This window comes from Passer montanus, unplaced genomic scaffold (assembly GCF_014805655.1).
Source record: "Passer montanus isolate IOZ18808 unplaced genomic scaffold, ASM1480565v1 scaffold18, whole genome shotgun sequence".
NCBI classification, from domain to species: domain Eukaryota; kingdom Metazoa; phylum Chordata; class Aves; order Passeriformes; family Passeridae; genus Passer; species Passer montanus.
Window position 1 is genome coordinate 10949974 of NW_024365381.1, and position 22375 is coordinate 10972348.

At 39.3% G+C, this 22375-nt stretch overlaps 1 protein-coding gene across 1 annotated transcript; it reads left to right on the forward strand.

The window, feature by feature from the left end:
- Positions 1 to 2725: 2725 nt before the first annotated feature.
- Positions 2726 to 21743, forward strand: LOC120500369 (cytosolic phospholipase A2 epsilon-like). Its single transcript, XM_039705159.1, has 21 exons — positions 2726 to 2752; positions 3040 to 3123; positions 4992 to 5064; positions 5222 to 5358; positions 6124 to 6255; positions 9163 to 9203; positions 9644 to 9686; positions 10001 to 10064; positions 11305 to 11471; positions 11615 to 11707; positions 12057 to 12094; positions 13318 to 13453; positions 13907 to 14043; positions 15150 to 15372; positions 15995 to 16109; positions 17067 to 17204; positions 17660 to 17767; positions 18216 to 18407; positions 18957 to 19123; positions 19995 to 20175; positions 21306 to 21743. Exons 1-21 carry the CDS (start codon positions 2726 to 2728, stop codon positions 21542 to 21544), a joined length of 2535 nt encoding a protein of 844 aa, XP_039561093.1. The 3' UTR covers positions 21545 to 21743.
- Positions 21744 to 22375: the final 632 nt, after the last annotated feature.

Consider the following 22375-nt stretch of genomic DNA (forward strand, 5'->3'; position numbering starts at 1 on the left):
TCTGGCTTTTTTTGTGTAAGGGGCAGTACAGCCTAAAGCAGAAACATTCATGCATTGAATGCTTGAATCTATTAAAAGGCAAAACTAATTATAATAATAATTTGAAACTTTATCTACCATAGGTCTCATCTAAGGTAGCTCTTTATAAGGCAGTTGGAATACTCAAATACTTTCATTAGAAAGTGTTGAAAAACAAGATTTTTATTTTTTCCTAAGATGTCCTAGGTTTTCATTCTGACTTAGAATTTTGAAAATTCTAAAAAATGAGTTTTAAAAAAAAACTTATTTCATTTGCAATTTCTTGAATAACTATTGAATAACACCTGTTTTTAGTGATTTTAATAATGTTTAGTGCAATAGTTGGCTACTGCGCTATTTTTGTATTTTCATAATAGTACTAGGTCCTTTTGGTTTTATATGTTGACTGCTCTTACAGAAAAATAATGGGAAATTATTACAAAATTAAAAAGAAATCAGACTTGACAATTTTAACAGGGATTTTAAAGACTTTTGAGAAAATGGTGTGAAATTATTTTTGTTAAAGCTTATGAGATTCTAACATCATTTAATTGAAAGCAGCACTTTAGCTAAAAAACGTTTCTATAGCAAAAGCTCCTGCTGGCTCTGCTGACCCCTTAACATCCTCTACGCAAGGTAATAACAGAGAAGAAAAGCTACAAGGTGTTTTCTTTAACTATTTGCCAGTGCCTGTGAGATCCAGTCTCCACTTCATGACTGTAATTTCCAGTGAACTTGGTGAAAATCCTTGCTGTTGTGCATCTGACTGGAGAAGCTGGTGGGGGCTGAAACTGCCCCAGGAGATCCCTCTGTGTGCAGTTATTCAGACCTTATGGTGGTGGATAATGACTCTGGAATTACTGTGTGATAAAATGGTTGACCCATCTCCTTTTTTTCCCTACTGTGGTGTTAAAAAAAAAGAAAATGTAAGTCTTCATGTGGCACAGAACAAGTGCATCATTTGTGCTTTTGAAATCAGGGGGAGGAGGATCCATGAGTCAATCTATGCAACTCTTCTTCTTGGCCACAGCTGTGGTCCAGGAGCACCTACCAGCTGGGAGACACACAGACTGGAGCCTTACAGAGGTGCCTTTTATGAAACAAAGATACTGATGGGATCATCAGCCTATTCACCTTTGGTAAGAGAAAATCACTGGTGGGGCAGAAGAATCTTTTTGGTGGTCTTGGTTGAGATTGATCAAAAGCAAATGCTTGGGGAATTTTGATCCTTAAAGGTCGAATGTGTTTACAGTAGGCAGATAAAAGCAGCAGGTAGATGGTCCTGGTGAGTTTGGGTGGGAGAGTTATTTACTTGGGCTCTTTTCTTTTATTATGTGCAGAGTAAGCAGGGGCAGTGTACTGACATAGCAGCTTCAGCAGTTAATATTGCTAAATTTGATTTATGAAATCCACAAGAGGCCCAAATGTGTGTCTTCTCGTAAGGGGGGCAGTTATTCAATTGAGAGCATTACTGCAAAAGTGTCATTGTGTAAAAAAAGTGAAATAATTCTCTACTGTAATACCTGTTTCACAATAAAGCAAAACAACCCAACAAAAAAACTTTAGGTGGGAAGTCATCTGGCTTTTTTTGTGTAAGGGGCAGTACAGCCTAAAGCAGAAACATTCATGCATTGAATGCTTGAATCTATTAAAAGGCAAAACTAATTATAATAATAATTTGAAACTTTATCTATGATAGGTCTCATCTAAGGTAGCTCTTTATAAGGCAGTTGGAATACTCAAATACTTTCATTAGAAAGTGTTGAAAAATAAGATTTTTATTTTTTCCTAAGATGTCCTAGGTTTTCATTCTGACTTAGAATTTTGAAAATTCTAAAAAATGAGTTTTAAAAAAAAACTTATTTCATTTGCAATTTCTTGAATAACTATTGAATAACACCTGTTTTTAGTGATTTTAATAATGTTTAGTGCAATAGTTGGCTACTGCGCTATTTTTGTATTTTCATAATAGTACTAGGTCCTTTTGGTTTTATATGTTGACTGCTCTTACAGAAAAATAATGGGAAATTATTACAAAATTAAAAAGAAATCAGACTTGACAATTTTAACAGGGATTTTAAAGACTTTTGAGAAAATGGTGTGTAATTATTTTTGTTAAAGCTTATGAGATTCTAACATCATTTAATTGAAAGCAGCACTTTAGCTAAAAAACGTTTCCATGGCAAAAGCTCCTGCGGGCTCTGCTGACCCCTTAACATCCTCTATGCAAGGTAATAACAGAGAAGAAAAGCTACAAGGTGTTTTCTTTAACTATTTGGCAGTGCCTGTGAGATCCAGTCTCCAGTTCATGACTGTAATTTCCAGTGAATTTGGTGAAAATCCTTGCTGTTGTGTATCTGACTGGAGAAGCTGGTGGGGGCTGGAACTGCCCCAGGAGATCCCTCTGTGTGCAGTTATTCAGACCTTATGGTGGTGGATAATGACTCTGGAATTACTGTGTGATAAAATGGTTGACCCATCTCCTTTTTTTCCCTACTGTGGTGTTAAAAAAAAAGAAAATGTAAGTCTTCATGTGGCACAGAACAAGTGCATCATTTGTGCTTTTGAAATCAGGGGGAGGAGGATCCATGAGTCAATCTATGCAACTCTTCTTCTTGGCCACAGCTGTGGTCCAGGAGCACCTACCAGCTGGGAGACACACAGACTGGAGCCTTACAGAGGTGCCTTTTATGAAACAAAGATACTGATGGGATCATCAGCCTATTCACCTTTGGTAAGAGAAAATCACTGGTGGGGCAGAAGAATCTTTTTGGTGGTCTTGCTTGAGATTGATCAAAAGCAAATGCTTGGGGAATTTTGATCCTTAAAGGTCGAATGCATTTACAGTAGGCAGATAAAAGCAGCAGGTAGATGGTCCTGGTGAGATGGATATATCCCATTGTGAAGGGGAGAAATGGGAGAAATGCAAGGGTGTCCTTCCATAGTGAATCTGAGCAGAAACTGAAAATTACTGACTGCTGGGTTTCATCACTGGCCCCTCTTTTGGCTCTTCGTCTCCAGGATCGATTCATCCGTGCAAATCCACACAGGAAGATTGGAATCAGCAGGAGGAATCATGAAAGATCATACAGTGCTGAAAATGAGGTACTGTATGGAAGGTCCTTCTGGAGCAAGGAGAGAGCTGCAGGGCATAAAGGATGGCTGTGATACCTGCAGTTCTTCTGTCAGCCTTTCCAGTCTCTCCCCAAGCTTAACTGTTTTTGTGAGAGGTGACTTTTATTAACAGATAGTTAAGGGAATATTTGCTTCTTTGTGAGTGTGCTGTCTAGAGTGCAAAGCATTCACTGCGACTTAGGGGTTGGAAGATGATGAAGTTGTGGTTTAAATACTAGGCAAGGAACTGGGAGAGCTGGATTTTAGTCTTGGTTTGCTGTATGATTATATGATGGTAGTCATACCTCATAACACCCAAGGCTTAGTCCTTAAATTGTTTTTCCTTTACTTTATGGAGGCAGATCAGCAAATAAAATGGCTTACTCCCATGTCTGACACTTTTTGAACACTGATTTTTATGAAGATGAATTGGTTTTGGAAAGTGCTGAATATGGTACATACTAGATATGTTACAAATTATTCTGTTCTATGATTAATGGTTAGTTGAAAAGATATTTGGTAACTTGATAAATGAAAATAGTATGATATGTTTTTCAGCCCCTGAATTTTCTCAGTCTGTTCCTTAGCTGTATTCAGCCTAAAAGTAGGAAGCCAACTCTTTCTTAGATCTGGGAGAGCAGTGAATTCACTAACTGCTAGCACTATGGAATAATAATTGGGTTTGTGTCAGTATAGTTGCTTAATACTTAAGCTATCTCATGAATAAGTTTTCTCCAAACTAATGGATATGTATGGTACTAAAGGTGAGGATGAAAAATTAATCCTCTGTATTTGGATGAAATGTTGATCTTTCAGCAATGTGGGTCATGTACTTTCATCCTCCATCTCCAGAAACACAGTTGCCAAAAATTATGTTGAGTTTGATGGGCTTCTTTTAGACGTTCTGGTTTTGTTCAAATGATACTTTCTGAGAGAAAAGTGTTGAGTTCAGAATTGTTCCAGTAGGCTGTAAATAACAAGGCTTGGTGACTTATTGCTATCTAGATGTTTAGTCTGCTTCTGTCAGGGCAGGGTATATCAAAATAAGAGGTACACAAGGAGGTCCTAAGCAGGCAGTTTATTGGGAATCATGATTCTTTGGAGATTTAAGTGTTGCTTTTAATTTAATTAATGGAGCTATTGTCTTTGTATGTAGTACTTTACTCTTGATGTTCTTCAACACTGTCTTGTTTTTCCAGTAACTGAGTATAGGGTTGTGTGTAGCTGTGAGAGGGAGTGGAGGGAGAACAGAATAAATAGAGAGAGTTGTGGAGTCTTCAAGAGCCTTCTTCCCCTGCAGTGCTCTACACTACAGGCTTTCAATATTGCTATGCCTCAGGGCTTCTCCTTGGTAGATCTGTCAGATCAGCCCAGGTTTGTCCTGATTAGGCCAAGACATTCTGAATTGTCTGATTGTGCTTCTGTGCCTTTTTTTTGTGTGTATGTGCATTTACGTACAATTACAGCTTTTTGTTGCTTATTTGTGTTTAATAACACACTGCTAATTTTACTTTGTGTTCGCAGCTTTCCATTTTCTTACATTGTTTAGAGTTTTACTGATTCCTGCTTTCTTCAGTTCTGGTTCTTTAAAAGGCCCCTGGTTTATATTCATGTATCAATTCTGCTTGTTGTATTAATGACGTTTCATTTTGATTAATGTAGACCCTAGCTGTGAATGACAGGCTATCTTTAATCAATATCAAATCACAAGGAAGTATTTCTTCTCAGAAAATGTCTCAAATAGTTAAAATCAAATTCACTGCATTGTAATGGCCCTTCTGGTGTTAAAGGATAAGCAATGTTTTTTTATATCTGAGTTAATTGCTCATAATTAAGGTATTTTTCTCATTGTTCTGCAGCCAGAAGTGCCTCAGTTGTGCTGGCTTTCTGTAAAAATTATCGGCATGAGAAATCTCCGCAAAGCCGATCTGTGTAAGTATCACTGATGGCTCTAAACCCAGAATATTTTCTTTGGGTCTAATGAAATATCTAGGACTCCTCAGAGGTTAATCTTTTCTTTCCCTGACTGGGCTAATCAAATAATAACCAAGTACTGCTGTACTAATTGTGCAACTTGTTGTTAACACAGGGAGTCAAACTGATTGCTATGTCAAGCTGTGGCTGCCAACAGCTTCATGTCAGGAAGCCCAGACAAGAACCGTACACAACTGCAGAAACCCTGTCTGGAATGAAACTTTCCACTTCGTGATACAGAGTGAAGTAAAGGTGGGATTTGTGACAATGAGCGGGTGCTTTCTAAAGGGGACAACTTCACCTCTTCACCTGCCACGGGCAGGCTCTTTTTGAGGCTTGAGACTCACATGGATCTTGAACTCAGTTAACCTGACTGAAAAAAGTAGTTTAAGGTCAGAAGGTTGTGGAATATCTGGAATAACCCTGAATGCTTCTTTGTGTCCCAGAACAGTTGTAAAAAACTGTCAAAGTGTTCGTAGAGTTAGCAGAAATAGGTGAGCAGTCAAACTGATACAAAGTCCAAACTGGATCAGTTTCTCATAGTTTACTAGGGCTGCATCTTCTCATGGTAACCTGAGCCCTGAGGATCTGTCAAGAGATCAAATCCTGTTCAGAGTTTGGTAGTGTGCTTTAATTTTAATTTTAAAGGGCTAACAATTTCCCCTTTATTATTACTTTCTGACAAAATACCAAGATTTCTCAAGGTAGTGATTTTGAATTCGCAAATTATTTGAGGAATAGTGTGTGTAACCTCTGCTCTGTCTGTTGCATGTTACCATCATGTATGTAATTTATGTTTCCTCTTCTTTTGGAGCTCTTTTTGGTTGCCAAATCTGATGATTTACATCTTCTGGAGTTAGTCCCTGGCTCTGCTATCTGAGCCTCATGGGCTGAGCTGAGCACAGGAGTCTGTCCACATGGCCATGAGGGCTGAATGCTGCCTCTTGCTGGACCTTCCTTTTGGGCTCAGCAGACCCAGAATATGTGATTTACATCCTCCTCTGCCTCTTTCCTCAGAACATCCTGGAGCTGACAGTCTGTGATGAGGACACTTTTACACCAGATGACCATCTTATGACTGTCCGCTTTGATGTGGCTAAAATCCAGCCTGGAGAAAAAGTTCACCTGAGTTTTGAGTTGAATCCAGAGGTGAGAGGCTAGAGAAAATAATACTCTTGATCTGAATTTTGTCTCAAGTTGCTACCTCTATTGAACGTTAAATTGGTTCTCACACACAAAGACTTTTTACATCCTTTAAAAAGGATGTTAAAAAAAGTTGAATGCTTGGGTTTTAGGAGAGGGGTCACAAACATTCCCTATTGTGAATAGAATAAGATGCAAAATAATTTTCCATATTCCTATTTTTTTTAAATTTCAAAAATATATTTTGAAAATATCAGTGAGAAAAAGAGTAAAAAATTAAGAAGCTGATGGTTAGGAGGTCTCATTTCTGTTGTAGGAGATTGACAGAGCAGGGATGGGAACAAACCTGTCTCTGTTTCCAAGCAGTTGCTCTTACCCTTTGGCCAGTAGCTCACTAGGGTTATCTCCTCTCAGCTTCACTGGGGATTTTGGTTAGTTCTTTCAGATAATGTACTCTCTAAATTAAGCATTTAATTTTTGTGATAATCTCCTTGGGTTTTTTTCCTCCTCTGTTAAAGCTCTTTAAGAAAAAAATCTCAGCAAGTCTGCTTATTCTCCTTTGCTACAAATTTATTTTAGAGGGGCTGAGCCAGCACAGAAGAGGCAGGCCTTCATGAACGAGAATATAATCAGTATTTTATTTTTTCTTCTTAGTGAGTGTATGATGTAAGAGTTTTGCTTGCTGCACGTCTCTCAAAAATACTGTGTTTAGTTGTATAAACAACAAAAATAAAGATAAAGAGTATCTTATGAAACACTGAGTGGATGAAGTTGCTGAGAGGAGAGGTGGAGAAATCACACTCATTTTCAAAGAGAGCAGAATATGTACTCAGAATACGTACACCTTCTGCAAAATGTAACAATTCTCTGGAGGGTGTACTAACAACTTCAGGGCTTTTTCACACTTCTGCCAAGGGCTTCAGTTTACAGTTCCCAGGAATTGGTGTGCTCTATTTATTTCTAAACCACTGTGTCAGGCTCTTTGGAAAACACTCTTGCCTGTTTTTTTATATTACTATTGCTTTGGAGAGGTTTATTAATGACTCTTTTAGAAGACGAATCCTTACTGAGGAGTGCTTACTAAACCTGTTCCAGCTGGGTACAACCTTCCTCAGAAAAACCCTCATGTGACTGAGATAATGCCAGGTGTGATTCAAGCCCTGAATTTGCTCTGAGGCATGTGCAGAGCTGTCTTAGCCCATTAGCAAGGTGGAAGTGGTGGGGGTCAGACCAGGTGAGCTGTCTCAGGAACATCCTGGTCAAGCTGCCCTTCTCCAGTTTGTGATGAATCAGGCACCCCTGAGGCATCACAGATTATGGTCTGTATATGGATTTTTAGAAGACTTTGGGTTATTTAATTTTTTGAAAGCATCTTAGTAATGCAACAGGCTGGGCAATCTTAATAATAGGCTGTAGTGCCACCTCTGCCCATAATGATTTCTTTAATCTACCAAGGTATCTCAGAAGGAGGGCTGAAGAGGTCAGATGGGTAATGCCAGAGCAGCAGGGTTCCTTTGCTGTGCCTCTTGCTCTCTGTGGCCTAACAAGTATTTCCATTGCTATGCTCTGGATTTTTCACCCACAAATATGCGAGTGGGACTTACTAGAAATGTAACTTGTGTGAGTGCAAAACAGCATAGGAAGGATGGGAACATAAGGCAAGCACAATTGGGCAGATGTTGTGAGCCAGGTTCTTCTGAACCTTGTTTCTGCTGTTCTTTGACAGACCATGAGTTAGTTTGGATGGTACAGTCTGGGCACAATGAAATATTTGACACAATCTGTCTTGCATCTGTGTAAGGTGACTGCTTTCTCAAATCTGTGCCCCAGACTTCTATTACAACATTGCAACCACTGCAATTCTCACAATGTAGGCAATCTGGGAGACATTAGCAAGCACAGCTCCCTGCTTCTGCATTACATGCCACAGTTGCAGCTATCAGAGAAGTCACCAGAGATGTCTCATTTACTGATGTGAACTAGTAAATACAAAATGTCTCTGCACTTTTACTGTAAAGATGATTTTCCCATGGCAGCAGCATTGTCAGATTTGGCAAGTTTTTCACAGTCAATTCACAATGTTAAAATATGATGTGCAGCTGGACAGAAGGAATATTTGTCAGTAAATGTTAGTTATTCTGAATATGAATTAAAAAGTGCTACTGTCACCTGTCAGAAAGAGATTTATATCACTGTTGACTAGTGCTTTCCTCCCTGTGGGTGATCCAGAAGGTCTCTCTGATATACTTTTATTTAGTCTGGTATTTCCTGGGTTGGCTGTATCCCATAGCAAGTGGCTGAAGTAATACCTCTTTGATGCTGTTGGTGTATTACTCTGTTGCTGCTTCATTCTTGTACTTTTCCTGTCTCTTTTCCTATTGATTTGTCTCCTCTCAGCTCTTTCCCTGATTCCCCTTCACAGCTTCAGTCTTCTCTCTTCTTCCCTTCCCCCTGGCAGTTTTTATTTTCCAAGCTGGTCCCTTCTCCCAGTCTTTTTTAATGTTTAATGACTTTACTCTGCAAATTAATTTGTTTTAACCAAGGCGTACTCCCTGTCTATTCATTGCACTAAGTCCATTCCTTCTTAATTATGTTTTTCTACATCATTCACCTGCTATTATTCCCTTCCTCAGCTTTGATTGACCCATGTCTTATCCTACAAATGAATTAATAATAGGACCCTTGCTCCCTCTTCTATGATACCTAATCTTTTCTTTCTCTTGATGGTACAACTGGTTTGTAAAGAGTAGAGCAGTGGAGAGATGAAATCAAAGTGTAACAACAGAAATCTGTACCCACTCATATGATGTAGAGGGTGTGGGAATAGAGATATAGTCATAAATAAATTGTCAGATTTGTATCAGAGGAAACTATTTCTTCATTCATAAATTTAAAAATAAGACCTATTTTCAGAATCGGGAAGAATTAGAAGTGGAATTTCTACTGGATAAAATGTAAGTGAATTTCTACTGGAAAACATGTAAGTAAAACCTGAATGTTGTAGGGTTTGTCATCATAAAATGCATTTCAGAGAGAGTGGCAATACAGCATTGGGGAAGTGGCTCCATGTACCTGTGTTCAGACACCTCATCTCAGCATCTTCCCCATTGTTGCTTTTCTGTCCTAAATTTGAGTGACAGTCTCACTTGCTATTTATAGCTGAGAATGGATGTTTATTTTGTGATTCAGCCTTATCAGCAGAGATAAGAAGGAAGGAGCATCCTTGAGAAGGTATGGCATATGGTCTGGCAGAGGCTGCAAGATAGAGGGGAAGGATACAACTGCTGATGGTACTTGCCAGCTAGAAAAACTGAGCTTAGAGAACAATGTGCTTTTGAAAGTTTATTGCTTAAATACACACTTTTAAATAAAGCTTTTTGGTTTTGCTTTTCAGACCAGGTGTATCTGAGAGGATCATCACTAATGGTGTACTAGTGGTAATTTTTTTTTTAAAGCTTATCTTATGGTGGGGCAGAACTGAAGGATGTGGTTGGAAGATAGGGAGAAAAATTTCAGGTGTTAACTGTTTGGGACTGAATGGTATTTAAGTGTAATGACAGATCCCCAGTTATTTTGGCTTCCTTAACCACAGTACTGCATGGAAGATTTATACAAGATACTCAGTTTCTACAAATTCTTCATATCCACAGACCATCATGGCCAAGCACTGTGTTTCTACAGGACCCCTAGAACCTCATGAGAATCCTGAACTGTTTCTGTGATCAGTGGTTTTATTGCTTCTCTCTTCCAGTCTCGTGATGTTTCCTGTTTGGAAGTACATGTGAATGAAACAAAAAGGAAGAGTTCTTGCAAAAGTGAGGTTGCTGATTTAAACTGTTTGTTGCTGCTTTTTTTGCTATGTGAAACACAGATGAATCTAGATAAATATTTAGTTTGTTTTAGTGTTTTTGCATCAGGGCTGCTTAGGTATTTCCTGAATGACCTACTTGCTAATAGTGAGAATCCTAAGAAGACATGGCTCTGTAGCTTAAGAGAAACTGTGGAGGTGTCTGGGAGACTTGGAAACAGCACTGCAGCTTTAAGGAACTGAAATACCTTTACTTCTATTTGCTGTTGAAAACAGAAAGCTAAAGAAGGGAGACACAGCTCTCAGGAGGAGACTTCAGTGAAAGCTCAGGGGATGTGAATGCTGCTAGAGGCATCCACAAGTGAAGCACACACTCTCTGTCACCGGGCAGGGTGTCACAAATGGTTTAGGTCACTTAATCACTGATATCAGCAGGTGTAGGTTTAATATAAATTTGTAAAGTGTAACAAAGTTCAATGGCAAGGTTCACTCTATTACTACATGTAGGAAATATGCAAAGAAAAATCAGATTAGAATAAATCTAGAATTATTTTTGTAAAGACCAGGGATGCAAAAGGATGAGGGAAAAGGAAAAGGAAAAGGTGCCAGGACTGAAGAACCTCACACTGAGTTGCGAGTTTCAGAGTGGGCCCTCTTGCCAAACTTAGCCTCAGACTTGATTGTTTGTCTAAAGGATTCAGCAACAATTAATCATCCCATAATTTAGCATTTACAAAGCAATTTAATGGTATTTACAATAAGCAAAAAAAATAAATAACTTAATTATGAATGTAGGATGGTAGCATTCATAGTACACCTGTTATGGGGTATTCAAATCAATTCACACACATTTTCACACAAAGGATTATGTACAAAGTGCCTGCTAAAAATTCCCCTCAAGGCTGGTGAAATACTCGGAGCAGATGCCTTTACATTTCTGAGTGCATGAAAGGTTGGGCCTGGAGGAGTCAGGGATGTCAGCCCTGACTTTGCCATCAGCTTTTGGGATCAGTTCTCTGAGTATTGCAAACTTGAGATCTGGTCAGTTCTGAGCCCCTGAAGTCCAGGGGAGCTCAAAGGGCCAGGTGCTGCACGCTGGTTACAGGGGAAGGAAAACACTGTGGTCCAAATTAATCTTAGTTAAGCCTGCAGCACTAAGGCTGAAACGTCACTTGGGACACTTTTATTTGCTAATTTCAGGACTAGGAGCAGTTAACATCTCCCTGCTGTTTGTTTCTTGTTCTTAGGGAGAGATTTCACCTTCACCATGAAAGGATCCTATGAAGAAACCCAGGATATTTCCATAGGTCCTCGCTCCGGACCAGGAAGCAGTGAAACCACCAGGTTCCACTACATCAAGCACAGCCAACCCAGACTGCTCATGACTCTGCCAAAGGAGCGTTTGCTCTGTTGGGTATGTTTTGCTTATGGATGGTGATAACACCTAACCTAAATTTTGGGAGAAGAATCATGAGTTAACCCTTACCTGGTATTTCTGTGTCTAGGGTCTATAAATAATATTCTTCTTATGACATTTGTTTTCGCTCCTTAAATCAGCCTGGCTCAGATAGGAGGGAAATGGATGTAAGTAGTCCCCTGGCTGTGCCTCTCCATTCTCTGGACTTGGGAAAGAAAGTGACAGTGATGAGAGTGAGTATCCTTTGACAGTATTTGGAATTCTTTCAACAAAGTAAACTGTATATATGTGAGATCTGGTAATATAATAATTTTGTTACTAAAAATGCATTAGCGAGTTATTTGTATGCTTAGCTCTGCATACACTTAGAAATATAACCTATAATTTGGGGGGCAAACTGGATATTCAGAATTTCTGGCTGCTTTAAAAGTAGTTTAAAGGATTGTGTGCCGAATGCCTGGGAGGAGGCCAAAAATTTATCATTAGACTATATATGTGAATAATTGCTAATACTGTAAAACCTACTTCTTCAAAATTTCAATTCTATTTAAAATTTATGGTGCTTTCCTTATTGATTTTCAGGGGGAATCTTATGAGGTGTCTGTGAATGAGGAAAATAGGTAAATCTTTTATTGCTTTTAAATGATTACATAGGCCATCTCCTCTCCTTTCATAATATCATTGTTAGATGAAAGGTTGCTACATCTTAAAGTAAATGTAATTGTTCACTAATTTCAAAACAGTAAATAAAGATGACTGAAATATGGGGAATGGTTAATAAAATGCTTTCAAGTTTTAAAAGCTTTTATATTGGTTGGTAAGAATTTAGAATAGGATAGGTGGTAGCTAGTTATGGGGTATAAACCATCACAATGTTTTTCCTAATGTTGATGCTTTGTAGTTTTGGTACCTAAACATACCTCTGTCTTGCAACCTTTATCTATAATAAGAGGATATTTATGTGTACCAGATTTCTGACTAACACCTTTATGCAATTACAAGACCTCTACAGGTCATTTTTCAACGAAACACATATTTATGTGTACCAGATTTCTGATGTGTCTAACACCTTTATGCAATTACAAGACCTCTACAGGTCATTTTTCAATGAAACACACGGACAGTAATTTATTTATGGACTGGCTTGCCGAGATTTTCTGAAGGGCAACATTACCCCCTGTTGATAAGTTAGCTACATTGCAAGCCTTAGTCACAGGTGAATTATAAATCAGAGGGTTTTATTGAAAAACATACAGAGAAGAGACGAAGAGACAGAGCAGTTTTTGTGGGTTGTTTTTTTTTTTCCTGGAAAAAAACCTCTGAAACTGGAAGCCTGTGAAGATACAGCTTATAGACTGAATCATGTACATGATATTTATGATAATGTACAGAAGGGATAAATTTGAGACATCTTCTGACTCAAATAGAGCACAAATTCTTTGTAGAGATAAGCCTACTCGGTATTAGGGCTCCTTTAACTGAAGTGTGTTAAGTTTAAATAACTACTTGGGCCCCCTTCGTGCTTCAGAAAACATATGCACAGCAGGAGAATGTGAAGAGGTGTCCAAATACCAGATTTAAATGTGAAACAACTTGATTTTATTTATTTGACTTCCTTATGATTGTGTGAAATTGTTCAGCAAATAATTCTGGTCTAAAATCTCCACAGGAAGGAACAAATATAGAATATAGGATATCCATATACATGCTTTCATTTATGCAGGGGCACTTTCATGTACGTGGAAGTATAATTTCTTTAAACTGGTTTATTGTTGTTGCTTTTGCTGGGTGTCTCCAACTGAAATGGCTGCGGGTGATCCCTTGTGCTGTTCCTGTGTTCCAGTTGCAAGGATTTAGATTTGCGGCTGGGCTTTGGTCTGTGTGCAGAGGAGCAGGATTTCATCCGTAAAAGGAAGAAGGTGGTTGCTGCTGCTCTGAAAAATGTTCTTCATCTAGATGAAGACCTGCAGGAGGATGAGGTATGTAGGACAGCATCTTGAGAACTTGAAGTAGAATGACTTTGAGGGAAGTGGAACACTCAGAGGAAGAAAAAAATTATTCAGGCAGGTTTTGTGCTGCTCTTTTGACCTTAGCTATACTCAGAGCTTCAAAAGATATTTTGAGGGAAAGAGTTGAGGAAAAATTAAATACATTGAGAAAATCTGAAAATATGTTTTCCCACACAAGAACTGTATTTACTTATAGCTTCTGGTTTTCAAAGCATCACTAATCAGGAAATTGCTTTCAGGATACACCAAATTTGATCAAAGTTTACACAGCTCAAGCACACACCTAGGCACTGCCCTGAAGAGGGTGAATTAATCAAAACCTACCTGAACCAGGTGTTGCTGCTACTTTTTTCTGCATGGCCATCATTCCTGTATTTCCTCTGGTGATGAGTGACTCTGTGTCTCTCTCTGTGTGCTGGGCAGGTGCCTGTGGTGGCAGTGGTGACTGCAGCAGGGGGAGTGCGCTCCATGACAGCAATGTTTGGCAGCCTGCTGGCTCTGCAGGAGCTGGGTGTTTTGGACTGTGTGTCATACATCAGTGGTTTATCTGCCACAACCTGGTAAGGAGAGCTGGGCTTGTACTTATGTTTGTGTTAGCTGAGTGATAATCTGGTGAACAATTTTGCTTTACTGATGAATTTACTCAGCTTGATGCAGGCACTTGACTTCCTTTTGGACTTGTTTCATGGGACCACGCAGTGCTGTCCTCCTGCAAGAAACAAATCTAATGAGAATGACAACTGCGCTGCAGTATTTCTGCAACTGCGCTGAAGTGTTTACAGAAACCAAAAGAAAAGAGCACTCAGTGCTGTCCTCCTACAAGAAACAAATCTAATGAGAATGACAGTATTTCTGCAACTGCGCTGAAGTGTTTACAGAAACCAAAAGAAAAGAGCACAAGCCTGGATGGTTTGCCTCTAACTTGTGATCTTGTTGCATGCAACACATCAAAAGTCCTTTTGTTATATTTGTCTGGCTGAACTCTTACATGTCTCCAAAAAGCAGACTTTTAAAGAACATCCCTGAGAAATAGCGTCATTCATACACTCAGTTGTGACTGCTTTGCACAAACTAGGAGGGGTTGAGGGGATTTAAAACATTTTACCTCTGAAGGGTTGCTCTACAAATATGTGAGACAGAATTAGAACGAGTGGAGTGGGGATGAGGGGGGATGACTGGAATCTGCTTGAGCCCTGGGTCCTGGCAGCTGAAGCCTGCCCTTATGTGTGCCAGGAGCCTGAGGTGCCCACCTGCTGCATACCCAAAGAGGGCTCTCACACTTACCAGGGCAATAGCTGCTGTTAAATTCCAGCTTAGCATTTCACACAGGGTCTGACCCATCTGAGGGAACTGGCCTCAGACAGAAGAGGTGGCTTCTACAACCAAAGGGTAATTCTAGAAAAAGTTTGAGTTAATTTATCAGTGTTGCTTTATTACCCTTTTGATTCTGGAATACAAACATGCTAGGATGATTTTAAATGTATTTGTGCAGGGAAAAAAATAAAATCATTACACAGTCTAAACTCTGCTCAGCTTTGAGAGGCTCTTCCAGGTAAAATTTGGAGGGTAAGAACCTCATATAGCCTGAAACAAAACACTTGTGTGTTATAAACTAATGAATTGTCATATGCCCTGTGATGAACTACAGTGTCTTTCTTTTATCCAGGACCATGTCAAAGTTATATGAAGATGCAAATTGGTCACAAAAGGATCTCAGAGTGCCAGTTGGTGATATCAGGGAACATGTGACCAAGAGCAAGCTGCACTGTTTCTCTTTGGATCATATGAAATACTATGAAAATGAGCTTTGTGAGAGAAAGAAAGAGGGACACAAGGTGTCTTTTACAGATTTATGGGGACTCTTCATTGATTGTATGCTACATCATCAGGTATTATATATTCTTTCTCTCCCTTGTGTTTCACAGGATTTCTAACTTCTCATGTGTAAGGTTGTGTATTCAGTTAGAGAAAAGGCTCTGAAAACACCTGAAGAACTTATTATTTGGGTTTTTAGAATAAAAGTAACAAAGTAACCCTAAAGTGTGAGCATCTAAAAGAGATGTCTGAGCATGCAAAAATTCAAGTTTTCCATCTTTAAGTTTGGGTTTTGGGTCAGGTGATCATTCTAGCAACACAGAGGAGAGAAGGCTCTGACAGAGCTAAGTTCAGGCATAGCAATGTGTGCCCATAAGCTGTATTGAAGGAAATGGGTTCTGGCTGACTAAATATCTTTCCTTCCTTAAAGCAAGTCATATCCCAGTGACTGTATAGACATGTTTCTTGCATTTTTGCCTGGTCCCCCTTGCCAAAACTCCCATAAGCACAATGCCTTGGTGAAAGCTCATGGCAGATAACACATGAACACACTTGTGTGGCCAAACAGCTGAAGTACACAGAACAAAACCTGCTGAGGTTTAGCAGATACTTAATTGATAGCTCATGCTTAGATACTGTAGTAAGTACATGCATCATGTTCATCTTTTTACAGTGAATTTTCCTCTTTGTAAACAGGAAAGTACTCACAAACTCTCGGATCAACAGCTAGCAGTCAATCAGGGGCAGAATCCACTCCCCATATACTTATCTCTCAATGTCAAGGATGACTTCAGCACTTTGGATTTTAAAGGTATAGATTATCATACACCCTCTTATAACTCTGAAGAGTTTCCTTTTAAGGCTGATTGAATACCAAAACTTTTTCCTGTAAGTCCAAGCCAATAAATCTTTCAAATAATTTCTTTCCCCCTGTCTTCATATCTGGTTTCTGATTTGATGAAAAACATGCATCCTAATACTATGGAAGGGAGATACCTGTGCTGTGGACACTGCTCAGTGGGGGCATGGAGATGCTTTTTGCTGGCAGCCTTGAGAGCCACTACTGCTGCTCTTTTCTCTTGTCCCCACCTACCCCCCAGAGCCCCTTTCAGCTGCTGGGCTTGGGCTGAGGCAGCACTAGTCCAAGAGAGCTGTGAAGAGTGGGGAGGAGGGCAAGGCAGGGAGGAGAAAGGAGAAGGTGGAGAGGGGTGAGAGCAGGAGTCAGCTCCCAGCAGCCAGAGGAGGGGCATTGCTCTGATCAGTGATCCTGATCACTGTTCCCAGAGCATTTCCAGCACAAATGAAGCAGGAGGTCCTGCAAATAAACCTGGTCATCTGCTCCTAGGCACAGCTGCAGCTCCAGTGCACACAGCCAAGGTTTCCATGTGGGGAGGGGGTTTGGTCAGAGATTTTTATCCTGAAGGCAGTGATTATGAGTCTCTAGAATGCATGGTAGCTGGTGTAATTTCTGACTCAGAAGAACTCAAAATGCCACATTGTGTGCAGAGCCTTAGCAATTAGTGGATTTTCAGCCCCAGGTCTTGCTTCTTAGTGCAGAAATGGACCTGAATCCCAAGAGCAGATGAATTTAGCTTTTGCATTCATGTATGTTGAAGGTCACCTGTTTGTTTCCAAACATGGTGGTTTGAACTGTCTGTCACCACCATGGTGAAGCTATAGGCCTTGTTCTTCCAGCTTCTGAATCTCTAAGCTGATTTTCACGTGTTCAGGTGGCTGCAATAAATCCAGTTTGGTGCCTTATTTGCAGAGTGGGTGGAGTTCACACCTTACGAGGTGGGTCTCCTGAAATATGGGGCCTTTGTTCGTTCCGAGGATTTTGGTAGTGAGTTCTTCATGGGTCGCCGGATGAAGAAAATCCCAGAATCCCACATCTGCTTCTTGGAAGGTAATTTACTGTCTCAAGAAAACATCACCTTAAGAGCTGGCTACACAGAGGTGGTTGGTGAGTTGCAGTATTAGTACACCAGAGAATGTATGTGATGCAATTTCAAACTCAAATGAACCAGGAAAAAGTGACAAAAGAGGAAACCAATTTTTGAGACCAATGTGATTAATTTGCTGAATGTCTTGGAGGATGACCTAAAAAGAACACATGCATGCACAGACACAAATTGATCATCTGAAGTACTTAAACTCACAGCCTGACTTTTATAGACAACCAAATTTCGAAAACAGCCTGGTCGTGAGCCAGACATTGTGTGGAATGGCGTGGCATTTGATATTAATAGGAAAATTCACAGTATTTCATAATTAGATTCAGGTGTGTTGCCATAGCTGTGCTCTAAATATTCCAAGTAATATTAAATATGGTGCCTTCTTTTTTTTTTTTAATCTTTCAAGGCACATGGAGCAATATATTTTCCCAGAGTTTTATGGATGCTCTCTACCTCTCGGGTCATTCAGAACACTGCTGGCACAGATGGACTCGAGACACTGAGCATGACATTGGTTAGTTCTTCAGATTACTTTTCTCTTACATCTGCATTTTCTTCACACCTCTCTGAAATGTGAAGCCTGACATTTGGTAAAGGGTTTGTTTTTGTGTCCTATTTCTGGATTATGGGACACCAAGCCCTTGAGAATGAAGGAAAAGCAGGAGACCAACAGCTGTGCTATAAAACAGGAAAAAACATTGTGCTGCTCACTGTGCAACATCCCTGGGGAGCTTTGTTAGTCATGAGAGGGTTCCCAAAGCCCTTTGGGGAGGGAGAGTCCAGACAGGGAAGAACAAGGTGATGGTGTGGCACTGGAACCCACTGCCCAGAACACTCTGCACGTCCACGTGTGCACCCAGTCACAGATGGGGCTGGGATCCATGGTGGCTTGGTTGTTATTATCATCAGAGAAGCATCCTGACCAAATGCAGACACATACCCTCTTCTTGTTCTCCCTGCAGAGAACCATCCTGCTCTGCCCAAGAAGCCTCATGAACAGACAACCTGCTTATCCATTCCCAAGGGTTGCCTTTCCAAAACTCTTCGAGAAATGATGACCGGGAGGCCAGTGGTTTCAACTTATCATAATTTCCTCAAGGGCTTGCAGCTACATAACAAATATTTGGAGAATGAGAGCTTTTGCAGGTGGAAAGGTAATTGGAAATCGCTTTAGTTGTATCTTTGAAGGAGATTTGAGGGCTGATACTTGCTGAGGACAAATATTTGATAAGTGTTATAACAGGGGTAAATTTTGATTAATATTATTTGATTAACATGTTTGTGGAATGGGTTTTGCCAAGCCCTAGATGATTTACTCCTGGTTTTGTTCGTGTCTTGGAGGAAGCACAACAGGTTTGCTTGAATTCTCATCTTCCTAGGAAAAGCCATCAAAGAGTGACTTGAAGCTTCCAAGGAAGTTAAATAGCCACAAATTTACACATATTGAGAAAGAAGAGTAATTTATCACTTTGGATGAAGCTGAGTCACAGAACTGCTGCATCTTGCTAATCTCAGAGTTGAGATATTTATTTAGTAAATAAATACTAAAATTGTGTCAAAGACAAATATTTTACTGTGGGCTTTGTGTCAAAGATGAATATACATCAATTATATTTTCTTTCTCCTCTTTTATGCTAATTTGGAAAAAAAGAGACTTGACCCTGCAGTAAACAGTAATAATGATAAAAGTTTTGGCCTTTCAGACACAGTGCTGGATTCTTCTCCCAACCAGCTGAATGAAATGAGTGACTACCTCAAGCTGATAGATACAGCTTTCTTCATCAACACCAGCTGCCCACCCATTCTGAGGCCAGAGAGAAAAGTGGATGTCATTATCCACTTAAATTACAGTGGAGGATCACAGACTCTGGTGATGTTTTGAAGCAGTGATTCTTTATCTATATGACTCCAGCAGCTGAACTAACACCATGGCTTTCTCTTTCTATCCCTCTCTCTCTCTCTTTTTTTTTTTTTCTTTCCAAAAAATGGTCTGGTTTTTAGTAAATTAAATGATTTTATCAATGGTACTAGTCACAATTGTGACCATAATGTCACTGCCTTTATCAGAGTTGTTTTCAGTGTCTTGCTGGCCTAGGCATATGAACACTGACATACAGGAGATGTCCTATTCTATGTATCTGTCATCCTGGTAACAAGTTCCTCATTAGTTAAATAACTTTTACAATGTAATTAATACGCAATATATAATTTTGAATTTTTTTTGAATGAAAAGTTTTGCTTTTATGTTTGACTCTTGGTGTCAGCATGAGTTTTAGTCAGGATGTTTTTTTTTCTGCAGTTGAAGAAACCTTGAGGGTTTCTTCAAATAATATGATTAAAATTAATGTAATTAATTTGTAAGATGACATGAAGACATAAACAGTTAGATGCACTGAATGCAAATATTTAAGAACCTGTGATCTGAGAAGCAACATGTAATAAAATTTCCCTATCCAAATCCTCTACTGTGCTCACTAAATCACAAAAACTGACCTGAATGTCATATAAATTTCAGTAACTAGTAACCCTGCCTAAAAAGTATAGTGTTAGCAAAGCAATCAAATTTCTGTTACCTAAATTATATTAAAATTAAGATGGTATGTTTGTTCCAGTGCATAGTTAGCATTATTTATAAACATATGAATCAATCTCAGATTGTCTATTGCAGCAAAATATTATGGGGTTTGGTGGTCTTACTTCAAGCTCTCTTTGTGTTGCATCTCTCCTCTCTGTTGAGCCAGCCACTGGACCTATTCTCAGAGTATTGTTTGGAGCATGGGATCCCATTCCCCAGCACAGAGCTGAGCCAGGAAGACCGGGAACACCTGAAGGAGTGCTATGTGTTTGAGGACAGCTTAGAGGCACCAGTCTTGGCCTACTTTCCATTGGTGTGTGATACCTTCCAAAAATACAAGGCACCGAGTAAGTCGACAGCAGTAATAATTTTTTTGAGACTGTCTCATCTCCATTCATTGGACTTGCTCCTCTCCAAAACAAGACACTGGCAAGCTTCTGAGTTGGCTAAGTTATTATAGTCTCAGTCCAGATGAGATGCATAGAGTATTGGCCAGCTAATCAGACATTGGAATGAAGAAGTTTAAAAATAAAAGCATGAGAAGCTCTACCTTGACGGAAACCCCCTCTGGCACTTGAAACAGGTCACGTAACTTTGATATGAAAGAAGAGAACACCGCTACTAAGTTATATCCCCTGGTAGCTTATGCTGTCACCTAACAGTCTCATGAAGAGATATAATGTTTATTTGGTTAACAAAGCTGGGATTCTCCTATTACTTTTTTTGCATGAAAAAAATTGAGAATAGAAAGTGCTGAAAATATGTAATGAAGCAAAGGCTTTGCAAAGGGTAACAAGCTGCTTTGATACCTATCATTTTTGAAAAGTTGCCAGATTGTTTCCTTTAATTCAGCAATAGAAGAAATGCTTGTTTCACTGGAAAAAAAAAACCTACTTGGCAAATTCAATTTCAGTTTACAAATACTTTTACATGCATCAACCCCAATTTTTATTCCAAACAACTACTTGGCAAATTCAATTTCAGTTTACAAATACTTTTACATGCATCAACCCCAATTTTTATTTCTAATTTTCTATAATCCAGGAAACTTTCCTTAAAAAAAATGATGAAGAATCCATGAACCAGCTTATTTGAAAAACACCTTGTGCCATTCATTATCTTACTTGTTCTGCTGCATGTGTTTAAAATCTCAGCCACCTGAGAGGGAAGATTCCCAGTCCAGGAGCCCTCTGGTGTAATTTTCTACCAGCTGGTAGATAAAGAGCTGTCATCTCAGAACTCAACTGAAAAGTTAAACATACAAAATTCCAAATCTTAAAAAAATTAAATATTCTGTTGCAAAACTTTAATTTAGAGAGGAAAGCATTTTGCATGGAAAAATTTTTCTGCTGGCCAGGTCTGGACTGTAGCCAAGCAGTGAGCTAGTGGATTTTGTTGTCTGTTAGAGTGTATTTTGGTACAAAACTGGTAGCAGTTTTCCAGCTCGGTATCTTTGCTGTGCTTGGTTCTGGTTCAGGTGTGGAGCGCAGTCCCGCAGAGATGGAGCAGGGAAGAGTGGATGTGTCCAACTGCGCTGCTCCCTATGGCACCGGCCTGCTTACGTACACCGAGGAGAATTTCAACAAGCTGCTGAACCTGTGCAGCTACAACATCCTGAATAACAAACACCTAATTCTCCAGGCCCTGCGAACTGCAGTGCAACGAAAGAAGCAACTTAAAAACTATTCATCACCTAATTCAAGTAAACACTCTTAAAGTGTATTTAAAAAAAAACAACCATCAGAAGGAGATGCACAAATGCTTGGGTACTGGACTAATAAATATTTACCTGCTGCAAGCTCACAGATGTTTATGGTGACAACAGAATTTGTGATACAAACTCCTTTGACTTCTGCGACAGTGAGATGGTCGGTGTGTAGCTGTCGCTACAGTTTTATTCCCATTGCCATCCAAATAACAGGGTAGTGTTTATGAGATTCTCATACTTGTCTTAGAGAAATGGTTTCTTAAGAAATTATATTTAACTGGTCTTAGATCTTATTTTCTGATTGTTGTATGCAACAATATACATGCAGAATAATAATTACTGTTCAAATACTAATTAGGCATGCACAATATCATTAAAAATAAGGATTTTGTAGTTGAAGTCATTGAAGTTTGGGTTTTATTAAATTCTATGGACTCAGCTCAGCTAGTGAGTTGTTCTGGGAAAATATTACTCTTCCTTTTGATACCGAGAAATCAAATATTGAGTGAACAATGAACTTTGTGAATAACCTTTGAGGAAAGATGAAAGAAAAGCTGTGACTTCAACTGTGGAAAATGAAAAATGGAAGGAAACTCTGCTTTCAAGGGTGCAGGTGATTGGAATGATAACTCAGGAGATAACATTATATGTTGCTACCTCAAAGACAGTCCTTTGCTGTGCATCAGTTCATTTATCAGGAGATAACAGAAGCAGTGTCTGTCAAGTTTTGCTGCAATATGAATCAAACCAGGAAGTATCCCTTCATAAGAGGAAACTGTTGGCAGTAACATTTGTGTCTCTTTTTCACAGATCTAAAGAAGTCAAGTCCAACAACTTTG